The sequence below is a fragment of the Lolium rigidum genome, chromosome 6 (genome assembly GCF_022539505.1).
Source record: "Lolium rigidum isolate FL_2022 chromosome 6, APGP_CSIRO_Lrig_0.1, whole genome shotgun sequence".
NCBI classification, from domain to species: Eukaryota; Viridiplantae; Streptophyta; class Magnoliopsida; order Poales; family Poaceae; genus Lolium; species Lolium rigidum.
Window position 1 is genome coordinate 207232522 of NC_061513.1, and position 27468 is coordinate 207259989.

The window sequence follows — 27468 nt, forward strand, 5'->3', positions numbered from 1 at the left end:
GTATGTAGTGCCGGCGCCCCCAAACGGTAGTGCCGGCGCACGACTAAGTAGTGAATTTATTTTTTATTTTATGTTAACGTTGGTACATATATATATGATTTGTTTTCGTAGCTACGATGCCGCGACAGCCCGCCGCGCGCGTGGTCCGACTCTTCTAGAGGAGATGGAGCAGATGGGGGAGGTTCGGGACCGGGCTCCGCCGGGTGGCACTCGGGAGGTCTTAGCTTCCGGGTCGCGCACCTTAGTGCGGAATCCGGGTCCCGTTGTCGACCCGGATATTCTTTGGTGGAGGTCTTATGGGCCACGGTCGTTTCGGAGGGAGCCGGCCCCGCCGGAGGAGGTAGCTCGGCCGCATTGAAGCGGAGGACCGAGCACGTTCGCCGTTACATGTACGCGTTAGACAACATGTATAGGACCGGATGGAGCGTTATGCGGGGATCTCATGTTAGCTATGCTCCCGTTGTTGTTCCGTGGCTTTGGGGGTACACCCAGCCGCGGCTCGGGACCCGGTCGGCGCCCTCTAGGACCCGGTCCGCGCGGTTGAGTGGTTGTAGTAGTGATTGATATGTATTAGGGTTAAATAAACATGAACCCGATCTATGTATGCATGTAATCGCACTATTCGCTTTCAGCACTATATTATCGATCCTTAGTTAAGAACTACATATGTAACTCCATTTTCAGTTTTCTGCATTATCCTTAATTTGATCATATGATGGTTCCTATGTATAGCTTGCGGTGCGTTGTAGAAAGCATGGACAGAGATGAATTTCAAGAAAATTTCATGGAGAACCTCATAGCAAACGGTACTCGGATGATCGCGACGACGACGTTATTCCGGATGATGGCGGTGACGATGTCACCGCAACTTATTTGAATGACTCCGGTGAGGGAGCGGAGAATATTGAGGAAGAAGATCCTAGTGGCGCCGGTGAGGAACAAGATCATCATAATGGCTCCCGAACTGTAGTTATCACCAAGGTATATAAATTAATTAAGCCGTTGTTGATCGAATAGATGCATTAACTAATTAAATTGTACTGACTATGAATTATTTCTTTTTTAGCCCTCCGGATCGAGCACTTCTTCTGTTGGATGACGGTGTTAGGCACGACATCACCCACATCGAAAAGGATGGTAAACCGATTGCTCCAGAGAAAGGTGCAAAGGCATTTATAGCTCAATGCGGAGTGCTTGTTAGGGACCACGTCCCGATCACCGTTCGAGAATGGCACAAGCCGAAGGGACTAGTGCTGTCCGCAGAGGAAGAAGCTCAAGGTCTTTATATCGATGATGTAGCCAAAAACAGCATTATGAACAAGCTCATGTCACATTTCAACATAGTACCCGAAGAGGGGTTGACGCTGAAAAGGCCAAGATGGAGCAGGCCCTCCGCGAGTTTGGCAAGAAGAAGATGGCCGAACTATTCAAGAGCCACAAGAAAAGATTGCGCCGCCTTATCAAGATAAAGAAGACTCCGGACAATGAGAAGGTAAAAAATCACTCGGGAAGAATTCGTGAAGTACAAGCACGGAGTCGGAAGAATTTAAGAGAAGGTCGGAAATAAATAAGGCAAATGCTGCGTTGAAGCTATATCACCAAGTTCCGGGTCCAGGTGGATACAAGGCTAACCGTCCTAAGTGGCAGCAGGCTGAGGCGGAACCGACCAGATAAAGGGATCGGATTAGGGACACACGGTTGGATCGAACGGTGCAAGGAGTGGTTCTACGGGATTGGGGGAACGTTGGATCCGGAAACGGGGAAGTGCATCTATAAGAAAGCTCATCCGAAGGTTCCCATTGATGCCCTGGAAAGAGCACATAGGGACGTGGAGGCGGGGTTGTTCCAGCCCGAAAGAGAGAACGATGAGCCGACACGCGCCCTTGGGAACAAAGAACACGCCGGACGAACACGAGGCACGAAGGCTCCGTTCCGTGGAAGTATGACTTTCCCGCGGAAAGGAAGAGATTTCCCGATAAAAGCCATGAGAGGAGGAAGGCAAGGGAAACAGACCGCCCGGCTAACTTAGAGGAGGGTATGAGCACCATGAAAGCCCAATTAACCATGGTAACCCAAGTACTTACATCTCGGATGGCTCGGGCAGGGCCTGTAGATCCCGCATTGCTCAATGCCCTCGCCCCGCCGCAATCTCAACCACACCGGAAAAGCAGCGTGGCTTCCTCTCAGCCAGGTGGATAATGATGATGATGATGACCGGGTGGTCGAGCCTCCTCGCTACCCCCCCCCGAGTGGATGATCTCACCGAGAGCCGTCCTTCCGAGCTGCATGTTAAAGTTTTCAACCTATCCTTCAAGGCGGCGGTCGGCATCCTCTTACCTACAAGGTCTTACCATTGCCGTCCGGTCCAAGACGACTTTGCTGTTGTGATGGTGGATGAAGTGTTGAGAGATTATGAGGGGTTGGTGCTTGAGCACCCTGCAGGTGAAGATGGGGGAATCAAAGAACTGGGAGAAGCCCGTAGAACCACCGTGCAATGGCGGAAGGAGAACATTGTGTTTCCAGGTGAGAAGCCAACAAGCGGGCCACCTCCGCCTCCTCCGCCACCCGTGCGGTCTCCGCCGCGTGATGATTCTCCTCTGCGCGATGATGATTCCCCTATCCATGACCCGCTCCGCTCCGCGTGAAAATACTCCGCCGCCTCCTCCTCCTCGTCGGGGAGACTCCGCCGCCTCCACTTAAGCAAAAGAGGAAGCGGTCCGCGGCACCTCCTACAGCTCCGAAGAGATCATCAACTCCAATGAGGGCACGAGACTCCGCAGTTGTTACCACATGAGCGGATCGAAGAGCAAAAGGCGTTTCTTGCACCGAAGAAGATGTTTATTCCACCGCAGACAGTGAAGCACTTTGCCGAGACGAGAATGAAGAGACCTGAGCTGAGAGCTGATTATGACCACTCTCTTGGACAGTCCTCTAGAGCGAGCAAAGAAGCAAAAAAGTCGCCCGACTTGGACAGCAGGACATTCGGGCCGCACCCCACTTCATCGTGGAGCCATATCATGATCCGAGACGGCATCGATGATCGAACAGGCGGCTAGAGCTCGGGGAGCATCGCTTGAGTACGAAGATTACTATCCAACGGCTCAAGTGGTAAACAAGTATAGATACGGATCCGATCTCGTCAAACCCGGCGAGCTCGCGCGTCTAGGGACTCGGATGCGAAGGTTGCATGAATGGTACCCGAAAGCCTCGTCGAAGATGTGAAGGCTACCTCACGGTGTATCTTAGAGATGAGCATTACTTCCGGGGGGAAGACGAGATAAACCTTGAGTTAGAAGAACTATTTCAGTTATTCAATCAAGACGCCCTCGACAAAGCTGTCATAAGTTGCTACTGCCTGTAAGTGATTTATTTGTGTAATTAAGTTTGTAGCTCATTCATTTGCACTAACAATTATCCTCATTATATTCTTTGTGTACGCTATACATTTAATTATGCAGAATGAAGAAGCTGGAATACAAAAGAGGCAAGCTCCTACCGCTGGGGTTCATAGACCCAAACACAGTTCATGAAGTTACGGTTCGAAACTTCGCCAAGGACACAGAGGACAACATCGTAATGTTTTTAGAGAAGCAAGCAGACAAAGAGGATATATTCTTTCCCTACAACTTCAAGTGAGTGTTATATATAACATACATTATGCTTGTGCACCTTCCACTTTATTCTCGTAATCATTGAGCTATGCTTGTGCAGATTCCACTTTATTCTCCTAATCATTGATCTTCCCCTTGGAGTCGTAAAAGTCATGGACTCGAAACGTAAAGAATATGCGGAATGAGCGGACATGGCTGCCATCCTCCAGAGGTAGTTTCAATCAATTTCGTATTGGCATCTTCATCTGTTCTAATTCGAAGATATCATCAACTAATCAATTACTCATTTACTCATTATTTTTTGCCGGGCAGGGCTTGAAAACGGTTCATCAATACTGTTCCGGGTAAATGGAAACCGGAGCTTACATTTGAAGATTACCCTCGTAAGTAGTACTATATATATAGCTATGTCCGTGAAACTTTATATATGATATTTACTTTCAATACGATGCTTGATTATTAGTTTGATCGAACTATTTTTTCGTAAAGTGTATGAGGCAGGAACAAGGGAATAACTTATGTGGATACTACGTCCGCACCTTCATGCGTGACATGGCCTGTCCCAAGGGTGGGGATGCCCGTATACACCACACTCGTGTACGATAACAAAATTTCACAATTAATCTTAATTAGTACCATCTATTGTATTGAGTTCCATTCATATATTGATCTTCCTTTTTAAATATAGATGACACGCCTGCGGGACACTCTCATAACGGAGGATCAAATAAAAGCAATTCAAGAGGAAATCGCGGGATTCTTTATTACCGAGGCCCTTACCCCAGGTGGAGAGCACTATCGGCGGATCGTGACGGCGGAGGAAATTCGTCGAGGAGATGTTGTATTGTAAATATGCATGCATTACGTGTACTGTTGACGATGTCGTGTACTGTTGACGATGTCTATATATATTCATGACGATTTTTTGTGGTTTCTTGAATGATATATATGCATTGCTGAAACTCTGCCGCGGCAGAGAAACGCCCTGTTTCTCTGCCGCGGCAGAGAACGCTGGTACAGCCTAAACCTGTGCCGCGGCGAGAAATAGCAATTCTCTGCCGCGGCAGAGAAACCTAGGCCCGGTTCATACCACGAACCGGGACCAAAGGCCTTCCACCGCGAGCTCCCTGGCCGCACCACGTGTCGAGGCCTTTAGGCCCGGTTCAACTTTGAACCGGGACTAAAGGGGTACCCCTTTAGTCCCGCCCAATTGGTCCCGGTTTGGGAACCGGGACTGAAGGCCCAAATGGACCGGGCCTATTGCCCCTTTTTCTACTAGTGCGTGTTCCACAGACCCATTCAACCCGGCTAAAAAGGTGCCATAGAGAGGTTCTCTCTTTCGTCCGAAACAACCAGGTCTATCCCAAGGATCCATCATGTCCTATTAACGCTAATTTTTTCTTAGCATGCCACCATTTGCCCCTCCCCAAAATATGACAAACGCGGGTTAGGATGCGTATGATGAGACCATTATCCATGAAATATGCATAGTTTTTTTCGGCCCGTCAAAATTTCTAAATTGCTGGCGACAATTTGGGAGCTTCGGAATAGAGCTTGTTTTGAAGGAAAATTAATCAAATCACTTATGCAACTAATCTTCCACTCTATTTGTTTATGAAATATTGGACGGGTTTACTTGATCCTGCTGATCAAGATGTTGTTCAGGCAGGCGTTGATGCTCTTCTTGATTTAGCAACTAGAGCTCAAGGGGTTCTAGTTCTTCTCTACTTCGTTAGCTCTGCATCTAGAAGATGTCAACATCAACATGACAAGAATGATGGAGATGGTGGTGATGCTTAAGCCTAGTGATGGGAGCAACAAATGCTTACAAAACGTGTTTCGTGTTGATCACGCTCCCATGTTGATGTGGTTCGTGAGCTGGTTTTTGGTAACGCTGCCTTTCTAGCAGCCCTTTGTGTGCCATTTGTAATCGGTAATGTATACATTGCTCGTTGGAAATCTTTCCAAGACTAGCATTAGCCGGCGTGTAGCTAAACCTTTTGTTTTCCCTGTTGCACATATAGGTTGGTTTGCTTGTACTTCCTCCGTTTCATGAAGGTTGTCTAAAATTTATCAAAATTTAGATGCTTTTTCGTTATCATACTGGTAATGGAATTCGACCAGTTGAGATCGCCTGGAGAGGAAAGTTGGGAGCAGTATCCACTATATTCTTGTATGCTCCCCTTCCCTCCTAGCAAAAGACTCTTAAAATAACGGAGCAAAATGAGTTTACCGACGGATTGATCAATGTTGGCTTAATCTGTTAGGAGTTGGGTAGCATGGTCATGTACCCGTAGTTGAATCACGACGACTGTCAATACAGCTAGTTAACAGAAAGATCACAACCACTATCCAGTTCCTACCGTGTCAACAAATTAGTGCATTAGCAACCATGGCCTCGAAGAGATCTATGGCCATCGTATTCCACAGCGAGGGCGATGCTACGTAGTGCAGAGGCTGGTCATCAGCGGATGAGCTTGGCGATGGCGAGGGCGATGATGCAGAGATGGTCGACCTCGGTGTTCCGCGCCATGAGGATGTCCCGGTGTTCCGGCACGGCCTGGCATCCCCTCTGGCACAGCTTCACCTCAGCCTGGCCCGCCGCCACCAGCGCCTGCGACTCGTTGAACGCCCCCATGTCCAGCGCCATCGCCGCGTCCGTGAGCTGCTCCACCGCCGCCTCGTACCTGCACGCATCATCAGCCATGCATGCTTGATCACGCGCGCATCCATGGTCGACCCATCGATTGTGAACGCGCGCCGCTTACCGCTCCCCGCAGTCCTCGAGGCACTGCTGCAGCTGCGCCGTCTTGTTGACGTTGTCGTCCTCGTCGATGCTCGAGAGGTACGTGGCTGTCTCCGACGCGTTCTTCTGGACGGCCAGGATGGCCGCCCTGGTCAGGCCCGCCGCGTCCGCCGTCAGGGAGGACCGGTCCGGGGAGAGGGTCGCGATGCAGAGGTCGTGGAGCTCGGCGGTCTGCTTGCACGCGTCCTCGATGGACAGCAACCCTGTCGACAACGGCGCCGCGCCAGGGGAGCCAGACGGGGCCAGTGCCGCGTCGACGGCGAGCAAGAACAAGAACAAGGGGAGGACGGCACCGATGGCTGCGTAGGAGGATGCCATTTTGCGTTGTTTGCTTTGCTGCCCTCCAGACGATTGATGTGTGGCGTGCTTGTGAGAGGTTGCTGCCCCGAGTTCAACGGGAGGCCATGCAAGGACCCTACTTATACGGTGACGTGTTTGCCTAAATAAAGGCCGGTTTTAATTGGAAGTGTCTGCAGAATAGCTTTTTTAGGTGTTACACTTTATTTTCGTTGGGCGAGCAAGAACTTGAGCGTCTTCATTCCGAAGATGCCAATCCAATTTTAAGGGCAGTTGTGTCACACCGTCCGCGTGAATGGGAGAGACACGCGTAGAGACGAGGGAAAGGGATTGGAGATTTTTGGCTCCCGGCACCAGTGATCCCGTTGGTTTAAAATTTTCGATGATCATATTTACGAGCTTTAAGAGGTTGATAAAAAAAATCTAGATGTAGCCAATGATTTACCCGACAAAGCTAATACGCGGGTCGGCCTTCGAGAAACTTGTTGACCAAAGGAGAGGGCCGGCGGCGAAGTGGCCGCACATAGAGCTACACGTTGAGGCTATGTGTGCCCTAGGAACACGTAGATGAGGAGGCGTCTACAACGGCTCGTGGGGCAGTAGCCGAGAGAATGCGCGCGAGGTTGTGATGGCTGAGGTTGATGAACTAAATACAATACGTTGTTTGATAAGATGAGAGACACTAAAGAAGGTCGAAGAGAGATAAAGTTTACTGATAATTATTTCATAATCAACCATGATCAGGCAATACCATCTCTATTAATTAGTTCATTTCATGAGCCGTTGCAGGGCACGAACATTTAGCTAGTAGTCGTACTTTGTGTATCACATTCTTGATTTAGGAAGCAAGGTGCCACAACCGTTTCTTAACTCCATGGCATGCTAGGTGTACAACAAAATGGTACCATAGCGATATCTCTACATAGCAACATGAAGCTATCAATACGGAGAATTATAGTCGAAGCGGAACGACACATCACAGTTCACAGACATCTAGGTAGGATGGTAATTTAAAAAAACTCATGGCAACTACCTTATTCTGGCTTAAGAGCATCCCAACAGGCGCGTTATAATTCGGCGCGCTATACGACGCTGCCGCCGCGCTGTAAATCGTTGGCACACGATGGAGCGATTTTTTTTCCCGCCGGATGCTCCATTTTGCAGCGTTGGCGCGCAAAAAAGCACCTCCGCCGGAGGCTCTATTTTGCACAGCGCGGCGCGACGCAAAAACAAACACAACTATGCATCGAACAAGATCAAACAACCATATAAAATTCACGAATAAAATGTACCATCCAAATACAATACATTGTTCAAACCAAATACAACACGTCCAACATACAACAATACAACATAGTTTTGAGACAATAGAACACATAGTTTTCAAACAAATACAACAAGTATGCAACTACTGTTGTCCATTCCAATTCCATCATTCTTCCCTGAGATCTTTTTGAAGCTCATCATGTGTGTCGTTGCACCGAATGACATGGTATAAGGCAATGAATCGAGCAATCCTATGTGCGGACCTCCTCACTTGCACGGGAACCCCCATCAAGTTGTAGTGGGTATGATCGACATCTTTCCCGCGATCATCCTCTATAATCATGTTATGCATGATGACACACGCGGTCATGATATACTAAAGGCATTCTTGGTCCCAAAATCTAGCCGGTCCTCTAACAATGGCAAATTAAGCTTGCAAAATCCCAAATGCTCTCTCTACATCTTTCCTAGCCGCCGCTTGTGCATTGTGGAATTGGGTTTGCTTCTTACCTTTTGGTTGAATAATCGACTTCACAAATGTTTGCCACCTTGGATATATGCCGTCGGCGAGGAAGTAGCCATAGTTGTACTTGTGGCCATTTGCTTCAAACTCCACCAATGGACCTTCCCGCATTGCAAGTCTTGTCATTATTGGTGACCGTTGAAGAACATTGATGTCATTGTAAGACCCGGGCATTCCAAAAAAGCATGCCATATCCAAGTCTCTTGGTCGGCCACCGCTTCAAGGACTATGGTGGCATCCTTCTTGTACCCTTTGAATTGTCCATGCCATGCTGCCGGACAATTCTTCCAACTCCAATGCATACAATCAATGGAACCAAGCATACCGGGAAACCCCCGGTTGGCGTTGATCTCCAAAAGCCTTGCCGTGTCTTGAGCATTGGGGGCTCTCAAGTATGTGGAGCCAAAGACATTGACAATTGCAACGACAAAACGCTGCACACACAAGATAGAAGTGCTCTCTCCCATGGCCAAATGATCATCAATAAGATCCGCCGGTATACCATATGCCAACATACGCAAGGCGGCGGTCACCTTTTGATATGTGCTATGACCAAGTTCTCCGGCGGAGGACGAGCGCCGACTACTGCCCGTCGCTGGCGGCGGCGCGGGCGTCACAGCGCGGCGGAGCGGCCGCCGCTGCCGGGAGGGGGCGCGGGCGAGGCGGATCTACGCCGCGGCGGCTTTTTGCGCATGCCCAGAGCGTTGCCGCGCGTTGTAGCCGACGCGACACATATGGCGCTCCGGATTGTGCAAAACGCCGCGCGTCCAAAAAAATTGCAGCGCCGCGTCGTTTACCGCGCCTGCTGGAGCGTCTGTTTTCCTCCCACGCGCTGCATACCGGCGGTTTTTTTGCAGCGCGGCCTATATAGCGCGCTTGTTGGAGATGCTCTACGTATGTACCCGCCTACCTCACCATCCCAAAAAAATAACATAAACAAAAAATGAAAACCCCAACTGGCGAGGGCAGTCCTCCAGAGACGGAGTGGCCAGCGACGTCGCCGACAAGGAAAACGTAACCCTAGATCGGTTTTGTGATCGCTGCTCCTGGCCTCACGTACTGGTTCGGTAGTCTGCTAATGTTGAAACACATGACCAAAAATATCTCGTCATGGTTCTCGTCATGGTTCTTGATATGTTGACGAAAGTAAATTAAGCCGAGCATGAGGTCAACAAAACCTGGTGCCCCAATCTGAATCCAATTGACTCACCCGATTGATCAATCTATCTGGCCTCCGGTTCGAGCTCTGTTAGGTCAGTTTCGTTGATGTTCGAGATCAAATCTATACCGAGTCCTTCCTCGACCTAGATCACGGAAGGAAATTGATTCCCTTATATCGGCTGAGCAACCGTGTATGTTGGCCTCCCTCCATCGAAAGAACTTCAACCTTCCAGGTTAACGGTGCGTGACTGGTTACAGTACTAATCGGGGCAGTCGATTCACGGAGCCGATCGACCCACTACTGCAAATTAAGGCGTCCACTGGGTGGTATCCAACGCGATATACTTCGTCCCCAGAAAATCAGATGCACGGTACGTCTTTTTTTATTTGCGTTGACGAAAGTCATGCAGATTGTATTTTCATCATCAGTATTTACCCTCCAAACATATGTTGTCTTATACTAGTACAATATACAACACATGCATCATAGCCTATTGCTCGATCGCGATTTCTGTTGGATTGTTAAAATAATGAAATATCATCTCCCTGTACTCGACTTCGCTTGGGGCATATTTGACTGAAAGGAGTTTCCTGGGATTTTTAAGAGGATTAGGTTCCTTAGTTTGATTTGCATTAGCAAAATTCGTTACTGGATTTTTGGTTAATGGATAGATAAAAATATAGGATCTCATTGCCAAGCCCTTTAAATCTTACTGTACTAGATTTCGGTTTGTTTGATACGCACGGCACAAAAACACATGTTTTTTTCTCAAGAGATTCAGGTGAATGTAAAAATTTCTATGAAATTTAGTGCAAATGATTCGACCAACAAGCCAAGCAACCCAGGTAGAAAAAATCAACACACTACAAGTTTGATCAAAGAAGTTCCAAGATGTTTTCGGAAGATTCCCTTGCACTCTTGATGTTAATTTCTATAATAAAATCAGCTCTGCAGAAATCAAGAGAAAAGATATTTTAATTACGTATTTTCATATTTCCCATAAGGATTTCTAACTCACAAGCTCTGGCAATCCTATACTTTTGCAAATTAAAAGTATTTTATCCGAACCTCAAAGTAAAATTAATGGTGACCGAAGCACCCACGCCCATGCATGCAAGTACAAAAGTATTTTCGAATCAAAAAAATCATGTTTATAAGTTTGTAAAAATTGTAAACCTAAGTACTCAGAAATGTTCATATAATGAAAAATCTTAATTTGAAATAATTTATATTCTAATCTACCAAAAAATGAAAAAATGTATGGATTTATTTATAGCTAATTTACATATTCCCAACCTTTTTTTGCTAATTCTAGGTCTGTACTTTAGTTATTTATAAGCAAGATTTTGGGCTCCAGCTTCTGAAACCTAGAGATTTGTGGAATTGCATGATCTAGGCTACCGATCTGACGGAGGACACTAGGCAATTGTATTCAACACCTCTCCTCACGTATAGGCTGGTGGGCTTTTTTTAGATCTCGCACAGGCCCGTAGACATGGATCTTTAGATTTTTTAGGGAGGCTGTAAATATTAATTCTTAATACCGTCTTGGCTAGAATTTGAATCGAAGACCTTGTAGCTCTGATAACACGTGAAGTTGCATGCTCTTAGCCAGTTCAACCAAAAGATCGATATGACAGAAGAGATTAGTTAATCATATTCAACAAAATTTGCATCATAATTTATGCGCATGAGAACACAATTGCACATCTTTTTTCTAGTTGCACATGAACCGCACATGAATTTGATGACCAAGAATTAAGTTAGGTCTAGGTCGACATAGAAATAACATTGTACTATTTCCGAAATCCAAAATATATCAGATTTTGTCATTTTTGTGTAGCCTATAACTCAACTCAATTTAACATTATATGCTTATCCACACATTTTTCATAATTATTTGAAAATTCTCAATATAATTTTCAATTTATATTTTGAAAAGAAGGAGCAATGGACGCCGGGAGCCCATATTCCTGTACTTTAGGAATTCTACAAGTCTAGGATACCATATACGTCTCTCTAGTAGAGAGCAAGTATATTAGCATTGCTTAGAGAAAATGGATTTTTTTTTATCTCGGGCTACATAGAAGGAACCTCTGAAAATTTAAACTCAAACATTTTTAAAAAATGGAAAAAATACTAGGATGTGGAGAATATTGTAATCTACCAGTGGATACAATGATATCTCTATTTTGTTATTTGATAATATTTTGTCATTTTTACTAAGGGCTGGTATTTGGCACTGAAAATTTACACAGTGATAGAATACAACATTATCTACATTCAGATATATTTTTCAGAATTTTGAACCTGTAAAGTTAAAAGTTTTGAACTTCCAAAAGAAAAAGGTACATGTAGCCCGGGCTACTCCCTCCGCCTCAAATTAGTTGTATCAACATTGTTTAAATTGGCACGTAGATACCTGAGGATTTAGACAATAATTCTTCTCTCCCACTTTGCAGAGAAGCATAACCGACGTACGTTACAGTGGCTTCACTTCACTCTGCACTAATGCACTGTTTAGCCCTCTGTCTTCAATATTCTTCTCTCTTCTGACTCCTGCTGCTGTTTCTTCTTCAGATTTGGTTTTGCTCAAGCCTTGTTCTTCAGTTCTTGGGGAAAGGGGGAACAAAGCATTGGGTCCTTAGGTATGGAATTTCTATCCTTTCTAAAGAGAAAAAAAAAGTGTCTCCTTTGATAATCGTCTTACTTCTCCATCCGGATCTTTGAGATCGATTCCGCGCTGTTGGTGTTCTTCATATTAAATCTTACTTTTACTTTTCTCGCTTGTTCTGTCTCTTGGGCGCCATACATATTCTGTTTATTGTGCGCCATATTACCTTGCATCTAATAGCCGCATTCGCTCAATATAAATCATATTTTTGTTCCATTTATTACACCAGAGCTGTACCGGAATCCAGTTTTTCTCTTTCCAATTTCCTATCCCCACTTGGTTAAAAATCATTGGCAATTTTATAAACATGAAAACAGAGCAAATTTCACCCCAAATAGTCTTAGGATGAAGGCCAAAAGGGGAGAAACCCCTCGTCATATTTAAGAAATTAGGTGAGTATTTGAACGAGATTACATACTGAAACATAAGTAAACTGCTCCCCTCTCCCCGTCCCACGAAAGTTGTTTGAGATTTGTCAAAATTTAGATGTATCTAAACACTAAATAGCTTCTAGATACATACAAATTTTAACAAATCTCACACAACCTTCATAGGACGGAGGTACTATAAGCATTTTGTCATGCAAAGCCTTCATCGATGGGCCAGGGTTTCAGGCTTTGGAGCTTCATGGTGAATAAAAGCTGCTGCACATTCTCAACCTTTTGTGCATATCATTGTTGGGATTTTCTAATGGAAAAAAGATTGATGACACTATGTTTATTTATTTTCTCTCCACATATATGTAGATCTCAAGCTTCAAGCCATCAAGGTCAAAATGGGTGAAGGAGGGTTCACCCCGCTCTCTCATTTGAACCCGTCAAAGCAAAGGTGCAGAGTCCGGGTTCGCATCTCGCGGCTATGGGTGTCCTTCAACCCCAACAATGGCACGGTGCTCGGACTCGACAGCCTTCTAATCGACGACGAGGTGACGACACGTGCTTGATGCCAAACGGATGATCGCGTTACTCACCCACTACATGTCCATTTAGCACCCTCCGAGGTTCTTTTTTTTGGGTGCACCTTCTGAGTTTTCTCAGCACAATGATCATTCTTGTCTTTCACTTGTAGGGTGGAGCTATGCAAGCCCATGTACATCCAATAGATAAAAAGCGTCTCGAAGAGCGGCTAGTCGAGGGAAAGGTCTACGCACTGTCAGGTTTTGTAGTTGGTGTAAGCCAGGGAAACTACATGACCTGTAGGAATCGCTTCATGATGTATATTGGGTCACAGACGGTTGTCGACGACATAGATGGAGATGTCGACTCGATTCCTCTCCACCGCTTTGATTTTGTTGATTTCAGCGATGTTTCTTCTAGGAACTGTGACAATAGCTTATTGACAGGTAAATGTCTGGAAATATGAAAGGAAGAATCAGTATTAGGCTTGGCACATTCATATCTGAAATTCTGAATTTTATTTCTGACATGTGTTGATGTAAATGTTGCAGATGTGATTGGTCAAGTAGTAGAAGTACGGCCCATACTGGAGGTCCTGAAAAAATTCCGCATGATACAAATTTGCACCTTACGAATTGAGGATTTTAGGTAATGGAATTCAGTTGTTCTATTCCTTTCAGGTCACTATCGCTCCATGATAGGGCCTTATGTTTTGCAATTATCAATTTATTACAGTGGAAAAGAACAGGAAGTCACACTATATGGAAATCTCGCTAATGATTTTTATGCGGAGATTCGCCAGAAATGCCAACAAGGTCCGGTCGTCGCTGTGTTTTCTGGGATGTGTGTTCGCTACTACAATGGTCAGTTCTCGATTTATCCTCTCATTGATTTATTATCGGTTTGTACCATGTGAGAACATATAAATGTATTCCTTTCATTGTCATGAAACGTGGTATATTTTACTGTTCTGTATAGGAAAAGGATGCACGGTTTGCTCTTCATCACCATCAAAGTACTACCTGAATTTGGAAATACCAGAGACACAAGAGTTCCGCGCGAAGTGAGTGGCCTTTACGGTTTATCCTTTAGATGATTGATAATCCACCTTGGTCGAGCCTTAACTATGACTTATTTGTTTGCATGCAGTTTGCACCATCCAAAAATCCCCATAGTGCACCCACAGTCTCAGCAAGAAAGCCCAGCAGCCCCAACCCAGGAGTCGCAGAGTATCTCGAAGCTATCTCAGGAGTTACGAAGCAGCTGGAGAACAATCAAACAGCTACAAAGCCTTGACCCATTCGAGTCACCGGTAAGACGATGCTCCTCTCATACCTCACTGTTTTTTTTTCCATTTGACAGTCTCATTCTGTTTTGGGGCTCTGTTGTAGAAGAATACCAGATTTTTGTGCAGAGCCTCCATTATAAAGATAGACTGTGCCAAAGGTTGGTCCTATCATGGATGCTTCCACTGCAGACGGTCCATCAGCGGGGATGGAAGCGAATTCTGGTGCAACCGATGTGATTCAGTTAACAAGAAGAGGAAGAGGCCAGTTTGGTGGTAAAAATCTTGGAAGCCTCTTGTGCTGCCAGTGCCTCATCGTTGCTTAGACATCACATGCATGCTAACTAGTTGGTAATTACATTGCTTCTGTTTTTGGCACGTAAGGTACAAGTTGGATGCAGTGGTGGAAGATGCAACTGGCACAATGAACCTCATGATCTTTGCCGAGGAGGCACAGGAACTGATCGGTGTCCCAGCAGAGGACCTCGTCGATGAGATCACCGATGGGAACAGGCACACCGTTCCACATGCGATCTCGAATCTTATTGGATCAACCCATGCCTTTCAAGTTTCCATCGACGACCGGAGCTTGGGCTTCGTCGTGAAGTGGGTCCTGAATGACGATGATTTGATGCTGCTGAAGCACAGTGGCTCAAGTCAGATGTCAGTAGGAGGTGGCAGTCCTTTGCCGGAGGAAGATAGCTCTTCTTCTGCCTCTAGCTGCAGCTCACAGCTTACGGAAGTAGGACATGCTTGACATTTTTCAACGCGTGTACAAAAGATGTGCTGTATTTTTTTACTGGAGATCTACTGAAAAACTGTTCATGTAGCAAGAACAAGATGTGCTACATGTGTGGTTTTCAGGTCAAGTGCCTGTTCTTTTGCTCTGCCTAGGTTCTGAACCTATGTAAATGTGTATGCCACGGACCGATGAAGATTTCAACACTTGGTTTGCTTGGGAATCCTCCAATGCAGACACTGCTATCCAAAATGGCATCAAATTAATCATCTTGACCATTCGGAAAATCTGGAGGCCACGCAACGATATGGTCTTCGACAACATATATAAGCCCTGTGAGGCAGGATCTTGTTCAGTCCATCCTCGATGAGGCCAAATTGTGGTTGCTTGAGCCCGAGAGGTTAGCAAAATGCGCCTTGTATAGTTTTTTTTTTATGACTGAAAAGGCAGTGCAGAGCTGCTTTTCATTGATAATAGAGAAAAAAGTTACAAAATTAAGGACAAGCAAGAAACAATAGTAAAACACTGAGCTATGCTAAAAAAAACTCAACAACATAGTATGGATTAGTCAGGTTCTCGTGGTCTTTGAAAAAGCTCACACACTTTTCTGCGTCCAGCAATCAACCATTGATGTGCTTCACCCAGAATTGTTGCAATGATGTTTGCCATTGAGTCCTCACGCGCCTGAAAAATACGCTTGTTTCTTTCCTTCCAGATGGTCCACCAGACAAGTTGTGTTAGAGCGATCCAACCTTTGTGCTTGTTCTTGGGTAGCATGCTTCGCGTGTTTGAGATCCATTCAAGCAGGGGTTGATGTTGCGATTGAAGGAAGCAGGACGGCAGATTGGCCAAAGGCATTCTACACCACACCTGAATCATGAAGGGGCAGCAACCCAGCAGATGATGTGCAGATTCTTCAGTAGCCGTGCAAAGGGTGCAGGTGTCGTTCTGAGGCCAACCTCACCTTGCCAGCATATCAGCAAGCCAAGCAAAAATACGACATCGCACAAGGGCGTCACTATCCCAGATGCAAGAAATGAAAGCTGTTTCAGTGGCGCCAATGAATTGAGCGTCACTTTGTTCGTTCTTTTTTGTGTTACTTTTCTTTTTCCTCCGTCTCCTCCTTTTGGTTTTCTTTTGTAGTTCAGCTACACCTTTGTATAGTTTTTTCCTTCGAAATGGAGGTGATACCCTGGGATTTGCATCAAAATGATGCACAACCTTTTTTTTATTCAGCTACACCTTTATACAGTTATCAATTGGCTCAAGGCCTATAGGCCGGGGCAGTCATTTCATCTCTTCTTTCTCTCTCTTCTCTTCTCTTGAGAGTCGCCTCGGCTGCTCCGGCCCCTCTCTCTCCTTCCTCCGGTGGCCTCGCCAGCCGGAGTGGAGGAGGGAGGGGGATCCCCTCTGTGGAGAGTAGTTTAGGTTTTCCTTGCTTTACCCATGTGGAGAATGGCTTCATGCAAGTAGTTTGCGGCAGACCAGATCGGGAGTCCAGTGTTCTTCTTTCTTGCTGCCATGCTTCTCTGTTCGGAGCTAGTAGTGGGGGAGAAGACCACCGTCGCTTTTTATAAGGTTGTGTTCTGGTTCGGTTGCGGGTGCGATCTAGAGAGAAGGAGCTCCATTTCGATTTCTTCTCCGTCCTGCCGTGGTGGCGAGGGAGAGGTGGCGGTGGAGCCGTGGTCTTCTTCAAATGGCGTCTACCTTTTCTCCGGTGGTGCGACGATTTTGAGCTCAACCACGCAGGCGGCATCCTCGCCTCCGCAATCTTCGGTCGGCATGGCGGCCTCTTTTCAACCACCAACGAGGAGGCCTTTCACCACTTCTGCTGCTGGAGTCGCCGCCAAGTGGTTCATCCTCGTCGACTTGGAGGTGTCCAGTGGCGGTTGTTCTTCGCCGGAAGAGGGCACTCGAGCAACCTTCCCTTGTTCGACGGCGAGGCTTGAGGACACCGGCGACCTGTGGCGGAGGCACCCGAGGACTTGATTGCTTTTTATCTTTCTTTATAGGGTGTTTGTGTAAATGAGAAAGCCTTATCTTCAAATATCAGGTTCTTTAGGACGAGTTTTGTTAGGGGCCTGCTTGCAATTTGTACTTGTCATGAGTTTTGTGAATGTAGTACCACCGGGGTCTTCTAGACCTCTCCTTTGTGCAAAAAAAATACAGTTACCAATTTCTTGCGGCTTTCTTCTAAATATACAAAGACACCAAAGCGTGTGTTCAAGGAAAAATAAGTTCAGGATGATTTGCGTTGTCGGATGATACACGAAGAAGAAAACAATAAAAATATTGTGTGAAATATGTTACAGAATAATTCTTTTTTGTAGTTATCTCTCGTTAACTTATTTCTAAAAATGTTGACCAACGGGGAAATGATCCCTCCCTTGGCTATACGTTGTTAGGTGGGATGAGACTTTCCCGGTTTATTCGCCCCTGCTGCGAAATTATCGCGCATGGGGATTCGAACCCGGGTGGACTGGCTGCGCACTCGCTTGCCTTGCCACTGAGCTAGAGCTCAGTTCTCGTTAACTTATTTCTAATTTTTATCCAACATGATGGTTTGTAAATCTATACTACTTTCATGTGCATAAATATGAAAGTGTTGAAGGAGGTGATGCGGAAAATCAAATCTGATATCGGGTGCATATGCACCCGGTATGTATAAAACATATTTCCAAACCGTAAAAAATTTAGGAAAAAAATTTAGCATGTAGAGGGACATGTTCTATGTGTGCACGTAAATTTTCACCTAAAACCAACATTTTTTGTACTCTGTGTAAAAAAGGCAAATAATGCCTCAAAGAATAGACTATTTTAGCACCTAAGATTTGTCTTTTTTGCACAAGGCATGAAACATATCGGTTTTTGCTGAAACAACTTTGTAAGCATGTAACATGTTAAGGTATACACAAAGAATTTTTATTTGTATTTTTCTAACATTTTTAAATATATTTAATATGCGTTTCAAATAAAGGGTGCATATGCACCCGGGTGTAGAAACACCCTGTCCGAGGTGATGTATATCACACATGATTATTTAGTGAAGATTCATATGCAATGGGTAATGTAGTGCTTACCTTTTGGATCATAGCGCACAGTTAGTTGTGAGAAAATTGTATGCGTAGCACACGGGTTGTTTGGGGAGATGTACAAACTAGTGCTACATTACAAGGAAGAAAAATGCACACATTTCATACATAAAAATAATATGCATCATTCAGAATATGTAATTTGATAACATAGAAGGATTGGTGGTCCATTAGATTATCTATACATTGAGATGATTCCTAATGCTATTGTAGCCGACTAGACGACGTTTATCCTAGATATCTCGAAACCGAGGTGAGCATCAGAGTGACATACTTGAAATGATCATACCCCTATGAAAACTCGGACCAGTTGACGCATCTGATGGAATTGTGATCCTTCTTCACACGTCATGTCCCAGTGTAATGGTTGGGCAGAGCATAATAGAAGGAGTACAATTGGTCGTCGGGTTCGGGACCATCATCCGGAGGTCGCGCGCCCCCGGAATGGCTGCGATGCCGGAGTACTTGAGCATCTTCACATCATTGCCAATAGCAGCGCTACACATGTTGATAGATCCATCCAAGGAATTCTGTAAGGGCCTTCGACCCTGCATCAACGTGCACAATCCGGAAGATGAGGACCTCGCTGGCGAAGCAGAGTTGGAGGACGACAGCGCACTGCCTCTCCTCCAATGGAAGCTTCTTCTGGCTACCTGGCTTCGCGACGGTGTACTCATAGTTCAACCCAACACAATTGGTTGGAGCGACGTCGAGGGAGTGCTCCTTCACCCGGCGGATCCACCACTCCATGCTCGCTGCATGGAGGGTGAAGGACACGTAAAAGAAGATGTCTTGCTCATAGAGATTGTACTCCCTCGAGGGTGGCACGAACACCATTGAAGCTAAGGCTTGATTTTCTTGGATTTTGGTACGCGGAAGTGTGGAGAGATCGATCGGTCGAGAGGAGAGAGGCAAGGGAGATTGATCTTCTCGCAAAAATATTGTAGTAGTAGGATCCAATGTAAAAAATGATTACATTTGATCAGTGTGATCAAAGGCCAAGAGGGTACATGCATCAACGAAATTCCAGGAGCTAACCTCGGAAAATTTCTAAGCACAAGTTTAAATATTTTACCATTTGAGATGGGCTGAAGAAAATGAGATAGGGGCATTAAAGTAAATTTTGCCTGCCGAGTTTCATGTCATCTGTTGGAGAACCTATCTGGTCGCTCGATCCTGGATCTGAGGGCTACGCTATACTTGGTCTCCACAGTTTCTGACTCCATGGAAACCGTGTTCCCGAAAGCGAAACCAATTTCCACTTTCCGGTAACCACTCCACATCTCAGTGATTCCTTCACTCTGCTCCTCTCTACTTTCGTCTTCCCCACTCCGCCCCCTCCTCTCTCCCTCCATTACGGGAAAAAAGCCGACACCCAGACGGAAAGGTGCGGACCGGAGGAGGAAACCCCGCGCAAGAACATCACTTTTCCGTCCGATTTGACGGCCCGCTTTCCTTCCGGGAGCTAGCCGGCCGTATGCGCCGTCGCGGCCGGTTATATCACACCGTGCGCCTGGGCCGTCAACGGCTACCTGCGCCACTCCATGGAACATCGGGCAGCCCGGCAAGAGAAGGAGCAGGAGGCGCCGCCGATCCCTCCACCCAGGGTGAGTTTGCTTCATCTCTGTTTCCTGCTCCTGCGGCGCGATCTGGGGTATATTCTGGGTTGTTCTTGTGCGGGATTTCGGGCCTTGGGGAAAGAAAGAGCCCATGTCCGGGGAACATGCTTCGGGGCAGGGCTCAACTGCCAGCACCCAAATGCACCTGCTACATTACAACTAATTGATCCCGATTCGGTGGCCACAAGCAATCGCTAGGTTAGTCAATGCCAGCAACCCCTGATCGAATCTAGCAAAACACTACATCTAGATGGGCCTTGGGTACAAACATATACCGCGATTTGTTGTCATTTACTCCCCATCAGTTCTTTAGACTTTTGGCTATTCTACTACAATGTTAATCTTTGGAAGGAGACGTGACAAAACCTGGGAATTTTTTAATGCAACTTCAGGAACTAAGACCTTAATTGACTATTCCCTCAGCATAAAATAGTCGCAGGAGTTCTTCTCATCCTAGTGTTAGGTCTGAACCCTCTTGCACTACTCTGCTTGTTTCTTGTTTGCAGTTGTGAATTTAGAGAAGTTGGCACCAACTTTATATGGTTTATTTTAGAAAGTGTCGGCCTTGTTATGTTTCTGGGTCTGTCTTTTGATGTCTTTATGATATCATCAACCACAACTGCATTAAATAATTATTTCCACCCCAGACTTAATAGTTAATGTTAGAAACTTAATATTTCTTGTAGGAAAACGAAGAGGACAGAGAGCTGAAGCTATCCTCTCGTGTACGTACTTTGTTTGCCAGTATTCATTCATCGTTTAATGTTTCTTGATTTTCGTTACTGCACAATGCCGGGGATCTCCCTAATTTCTCCTCATGTGTATAGGTGGTCTCTTTGCTCTTTGGTGGTGATATCTCAACACCAGCACAGACATTCGAGAAATGGGTGTCGTTGGTACGTAAGCGGAGTGGGACATTCCGTCCATCAGGGTTCCCGCGTCGCAGTTCCAGGATTGAAGTGATGCCAAGTGGAAGCTTCTCGCTATTTGGCAGCGCAGACTTAAGGTTGCTTGTCTACTACTTGCTAGGGCTTAGATTATTTTTTTGCGGTTACTAACTTAAAAGGTGTCTTTAATCCTCGCTGTCGAAACATTATTCTGTTTTTTGCTCAAAAATAACTTCTGGTGAGCATGTGCATTATGTTCTCTAAAAGGAAATGCTATGCAAATAGATTATCAAACCTGAACACTCACCTGCAAATAGGATTCAATGAATCCTATTTTCAGTTTCTCTAGACTATTACCTTTTGGATTTGTGTTAGTTCTAACATGTAGGGGTTTATTTTATTATGCCACGTAATCGATCGTATGCTGGTAAATCAGCTTGTTATGCTTGTTGTACTAATGGTATCATTGTTTTGTTACTGTGTTCACTATAGTGAGCAAGTGGTTAAAGCAGAAACGAGCAGAGAAAAGAATCCTACATTTGATCAGCCTCCTGAAATAAGCGTGTGGGAGAGGCTTGGGAGTTCTTCTGCATTAGACATTGAGTCATCTGACTTCTCATGGACTATGCTGTCATCTCTGCACCATACAGAACACAGCAGTAGTTCGGAACACTCTGAAGATGAGATGAGTAAAGCTCTTGAGGTTTGTTGCTGTCTGATGACGATTTGAACATTCTTTCTATAATTTGCCAGTGAGAAAAATAAGTATTTTCCTGTACTTTATTTTCCATATCAGAGACCACTTTTCAAGTCAGTTAGCAGGTTTCCAACATTTTGTAGACTAGGGATCATACTTTTTTGTCTGTAGATTTTTATTTATTTACTCGTGTATTTGACATGCTGCTTTCATCTTCCTGTATTTTATAGGTGACTGTGAACTCTGGTGGCGTTGTATTCTTTGCTCTATTTAATTCTTTGGATAACAACGGTTTACCAAAAGAAGAAGCAGCTGTTATAAAGTTTGCAGCATCAAAGATGGCAACACAGGCAGAACTTTTGGGCTATGAATTTGCACGCTTGCTTGGAGTCCAAACACCACAAGTATTTGCAAACCCCCAGTGAATACTAAAAGAAAATATTTTATGTCATCAATTCACATTTGATTTCTTATTTAGCTTCTTCTAACAACTGCAGGCTAGAGTAGTACATAATTCTAGCCTGGAGTGGCAGGAGATTAGACATGCTGCGGAAAATGCACGAGAGATAGCGGTTTCGAATAAAGATGAGATTGGTGAGATGACTTGCTCAGAATTGTTGGAAGCTCTTGAGCTAAGCCGTTGTCTTCTTCTAATGAGGTACTGCTAACCCTTAGCGTAAATATGATAATACAGGTATTTTCCACTCTGAACTGCATATGAAATGTTAATTGTTTCCTTTTTTTGTCAGTTATATTCATGGCTCACCCCTGCTTGAGAGTTCAAGGGCATTCAGTTCACAGAAAGCTGCATGTGCTACTTCTTCATCCCTTGGAAGGGTCTTGATGCTAGATCTGATACTCAGGAATGAGGATAGGCTCCCATGCCGTCAGCTTGGTTGGCGTGGCAATCCCGCGAACCTGATGATTTCAGAAAGATCATCCTTCCCGAGTGTGGACAGATTTGAGGATTCAAAGAGCACTTCAGAGAGCCCAAATCCATTGCTTTCTAAAGAGAAACGGTTTCACTCTGCAAATGGAAGATTAGATTCTCTCGAGGTGGACCTCATGTCACGAAAAGCGGATGCGTCTACAAGTAGACTAGAAAATGCTGGAAGTACGAGTGGGACTTTGCAGATTGTAGCAATTGACACTGGGGTGCCCCGTCGCCCGCCTGCAGGGAGACGTTTGAAAGATCATGAACGATATCCCAAAGTTGTAGAGCTCATTTTGAATAACTCGGACTACTCCTCAAATATCTTGTGTGAGATTTCTGGTGGTAAACTTGGGCTTTCTGGACCTGATGAGTCAATTACTTCCATTGATTCTTGTTGCTCTCTTTCTGATGAAGAAAATGCTTCTGCGATTCACGAATTCCGAGTGGCATTTCGTGCAGCTCTTAGAGATCTTGAGGGGTTCCATCTGTTTCTTCTCCAGCTATACCAAAAACTGGATGGTGTTCTGCGAGTTTTCTCGTCCATAATTACTAAAAGCTCCGAGGAACCTGACCATAATGACATTGCAGTTTCAGATTTTCCATCTCCAGGAGTCAACTACAGTACTCCTTGCCCACCTAATAAGCAACTAAACAGTGAGCTTCATAGTGACTCTGGAGTTCTTAAATCAGCAACAAAGACATCTTCTGCAGGATCCCGGGGAAGCTTAGATTCAGTTTCTCCTATGTCCAGGGACAGTTGGAGCAATAAACATTTGAGGGGGGGTGCAGATTCTTCTCGAAGTCTAAGAATGACAATGAAACTTCGTGATTTTCACAAGACTCCAAAGGTGAGAGTTTTGAGTTCCCAACTAAAAAGGTAGGATCAATTTACTTGTGTTCAAATTTGAAAACACACTCAACGAGTGGCACTGCCATGTTGAAGCTGCAACTTTGCAGAACCATCCCATACGAGTGAAAGTTCATGCAAAAAGCAAAGAAGCAATGCAATTTTGTTTTACCGAATGCAATACATTTTTGTAGTAATCGTGCATTTGACCCCCCACAATGTTGCAGTTCTGGTGCCGTTAATGGCCCTAAAGATTACCTGTATGATTTTATAGTCAAGTTGATCAGTGTAGAACATATAATGGTTTGCAGGTAGTCTGTCTTTAAATTCTTACATGTAGCGTTGATATTCAAGACATATGTTGCCTAAAGATTGTCCTTCTACCGAAAAAATACATTTGCCTAGCTGACCAACTCAACTGTAACTGCTTTGTGTGTATGAGATCGGCTTTGGTTTTGCAATAATGTTAGTGGTGAACTGAAGTTAGAAGTGCTATTGTGATGCAATAGGTTGATCTAGATCCTGAGTTGACCAAGGAGATAGAACAATGGAACGAAGCGTTTAAGAGCGATGTGATCAGATTTTGTCAGGAGAACAATTTTCATTCTGGATTCTTTGATGGAACTGAGAACAACATGGTGGGAGATGCCTATGAGTTAAAGGTGGGTGACAATTTGTGTAACTTCATACATGCATTTAACTTTTTTCGAGCAACTAGTCTGATGATAAATAACTTGCAGGTGCGTCTTGAGCACATCATTGAAAGGATAGCCTTGGTCTCTGATGCTGCAAATACGGAGCGACCTTCTCTTGTGATCAACAACGTATTTATAGGTGGGGCTCTTGCTGCAAGATCTAAGTATACCCTTCAGCATTTGGGCATTACCCATGTACTATGCTTGTGTTCAAATGAGATTGGTCAATCGGATACCCAGTTTCCTGATCTTTTTCAGTACAAGAACTTCTCAGTAAGACCAGCAACCTCTGGTTTAGTATTTTGTTACATATACTGGTTGTTTTTTCGTGTTGATGGAAAACCATGTTACTACTTGTGCAGATTAGTGATGATGATGATGCAAACATCAGTGATCTTTTTGAAGAAGCATCAGATTTTATCGATCAGGTCGATGTTGTTGGGGGTAAGGTTCTCATTCATTGCTTTGAAGGGAAAAGTCGGAGTGCCACAGTTGTCCTTGCCTACTTGATGCTCAGAAAGTAAGAATCTTAGCTATCCTCATTCATGTCTGATACTTTTTTCACTTTCAAGACAAAAAAAAGAATGACATTTATTCTGTCCAGGGGCTTCACTCTCGCGAAAGCCTGGAACTTACTAAAGAAAGTACACCGTCGGGCACAACCAAATGACGGTTTCGCCAAGGCCCTGCTAGCTCTAGACAAGAAACTGCACGGCAAGGTGTCGATGGACTGGCAGCAGAAGCGTCCAGAGATGAAGGTGTGCCCAATATGCAGCAAGAACGTGGGCCTGAGCACAAGCTCGCTCAAGCTGCATCTGCAGAAGGCGCACAGGCGGCTATCTCAAGGCAGTGTGGACAGCGCCATGACCATGGAGATCCAGAAATCGATCCAGTCGCTCCGGATCAGCCGTGGTGGGAGCCTGAGCCCTTCTCAGAAGCTGGCTAAGGCATTTGCCGATGAGCTGAGCTTCTGATCATTGGATCTCTTGTACCATCTGCTATGACTTGTACTCTAGTGATCAAGCTGTTGAGAAAACGGGAGTCAAGTGTGAGCAAAGAAATGTTCAGGTTTACAGTTCAAGCGCCCATGTGGTCAGCCCACACAATGTTCATGATTCGGCCCAACACCTAGAAATAAAATTATAGACAATGTCTTCAACGGGAGTATCATATTTGTAGCCAGCTTTGTCATAGCGTAGGAGTTTGTCCTCACCTGGCGTGTTTCGCCAACAACTCTAAGTGACAAATCAAACGCAAATCTTTCACAGAAAAGCAACTTCGCATTGTTAGTCTGGCACAGGATAGAAACGGGCGCGGCTCGTCTACAGTAAAGGTATTACTGTACCTGTACAGTAATGAACAAAATCAACCGTTAATTTGCATCTAACGGCAGTCTCAGAGGACCCCTTTGATGTCTTCTTCTTCCTCGGCTACTTCATGTCCTCCCGCAACAAACAGAAGCACCATCGTGAACAGCCGCGTCTATGGTGATCTGATGAGGGACAATAATACGGTGGAATAATTTCCGTCTAAAGAATCTGGTGGAACAGCTCCCAGAGCTAGCGTGAAGCACCATGTCCATCGGTCTATGATTGGCTTCGTACACCACCTCGTATGCAGACTGTAATCGTTGTTCGACGGCGAGCAGCTCCACTACGAATCGAGGCCTAGCTAGGCCCTAGCAGTGGCACTCCGGCGCAGCGCATGGCATGACGGAGAGCACGCCCGCAAGGAATCGAGCCCCTGGTGTACGTAAACTGATGTTTATACAGGGCCTTCTTCTCGGAGTAGACCAAGAACTACGTTCACTGCATCCATGGCAGGCCCTGCCGTCGTGGAACATCAACCGCTGCTAGTTCCCATGCTGTCGTCGTGACATGACATGGTTTCCCGACACTTCCTTCCTCGCGGTAACCAAGAACATGGACTCATTGGTCGAGCAGCAGCCAGCTGCGCGGCAGCGCAGGTAGTGCGACACTGAGAGGCTTCATACGCCGGGAGGAAGAAGAGATATTGGGATCGCTGGAAATTTGGGGCTAGCTTGTTGTATACCCTTGGATGCAGTTTAACGGTAGATTTTGTTTGTTACTGTACGGGTACAGTAATAACATTACTGCAGAGGAGCCACGCCCGATAGAAACATGTCTCCCTCACGTAAAGCCGATCCCCTAATTCGTCAGGCGCATATGCGGAGGCGCTTCCGTCGACCAATCATTGCGCAGCTTGCGAGGAATGGTCTCGGCACCAAATTCCAGCATATTCTCGCGATGCTTCGTGTGATCCCTGTGGTCCACGCCATGCATACGACACGAACAGCACTTATTAATTTCCCAACATTTTGCATATCAACTTACCTTTTGCTAATTTCAGGTTGACCGGGAGTTAAGTTAGTTCCAGATCAACTCGACAACGTTAGATTTGCATCATCATTCGTGCATCTATACATGGATGTGTAATTACACATGCATGTGCAATTGCATATCATTTGCCTTAGTTGCACGTGAATTACACATGAAACAAGGTGACTGTAAATTAAGCTAATTCCAGGTTGACCGAGAATTTGCCGTGGCCATCAACTTAGTCCTTTCACAATGGGTTGGCTCTTTGCACGTAGTCATAAGTAGTGGTGTATCTTAAGATACAATTACTGATGGCTGTGAAATATGCAATATTTTCTCGCGTTTAAATCCTTAGCTAAATCAAGAAATTGACTAAGTTTACCTCTCACCTTGCCACTAATACCTAATCATGCAAAGATGTGCAATCTCTTCTATTTTTGGATATTCTGCAGGAAATCACGTCATAATGGCAAATGGACCTGCAATTACTGAAAAAAAATCACGTAAGGAGCATGGCAAAGTTGACTACACTCGGAAAGGCGGTTCCTAGAGCTTTAACGGGCATTGGTACGAGCAAGCCTCGCCCGTACCGTACGTCATAATAGTAAACTAGAAAGGTTCGGTAAACTGAAGATAAAATACACTAGCAAGTCTTGTAGATGTTTCCTTCACACCATTTAGCATTGCTTCCCAAGGTTCGATTAAACATAGGTCTTCTAGGAAAAAAGTTTATCATACTACAATCCATAATCCGGATCGAAGGTATCAACTACTACAATGTATTGTCTCTTAGAGCAAGTACAATAAGTCATAGTCAGCTGGCTACAAGGATTAACATAATATATTTGTGTCTAGTTGGAGGAGGGAGAAGATGAGAGAGAATGTAAGTGGACTCTTAGACTACCCACAATGGGAGTATCATAGGTAGTATCATGCATTCCATGCATGCAAAACGCTGATGTGGCAGTGTAATTAAGGATGGAAGAGAGTGTACTAGTATCATAGGTAGATACCGTATCATAACACATACTACTAGAAAAATTAATATCAAGTAAATCTTGTCCATATATTTGCATTGAGATTCTACATAACAATTAAT

The 27468-nt window shown here is 45.1% G+C and overlaps 2 protein-coding genes across 3 annotated transcripts; one reads left to right on the plus strand and one right to left on the minus strand.

The window, feature by feature from the left end:
• Positions 1 to 6075: 6075 nt before the first annotated feature.
• LOC124662633 lies at positions 6076 to 6735 on the minus strand. The gene is made up of 2 exons (XM_047200446.1): positions 6380 to 6735; positions 6076 to 6298 (listed from the first exon to the last, which is right to left on the minus strand). Exons 1-2 carry the CDS (start codon positions 6733 to 6735, stop codon positions 6076 to 6078), a joined length of 579 nt encoding a protein of 192 aa, XP_047056402.1.
• A 12923-nt stretch (positions 6736 to 19658) lies between these two features.
• LOC124662631 (dual specificity protein phosphatase PHS1-like) lies at positions 19659 to 25208 on the plus strand. Of its 2 annotated transcripts, XM_047200442.1 has the most exons (11): positions 19659 to 19958; positions 20657 to 20695; positions 20798 to 20976; positions 21350 to 21560; positions 21785 to 21958; positions 22052 to 22212; positions 22304 to 23336; positions 23845 to 23997; positions 24076 to 24303; positions 24393 to 24550; positions 24635 to 25208. In XM_047200442.1, exons 1-11 carry the CDS (start codon positions 19896 to 19898, stop codon positions 25002 to 25004), a joined length of 2769 nt encoding a protein of 922 aa, XP_047056398.1. In that variant the 5' UTR covers positions 19659 to 19895; the 3' UTR covers positions 25005 to 25208. The 2 variants fall into 2 exon arrangements, with proteins under 2 accessions (XP_047056398.1, XP_047056399.1); XM_047200443.1 differs by lacking the exon at positions 20657 to 20695.
• Positions 25209 to 27468: the final 2260 nt, after the last annotated feature.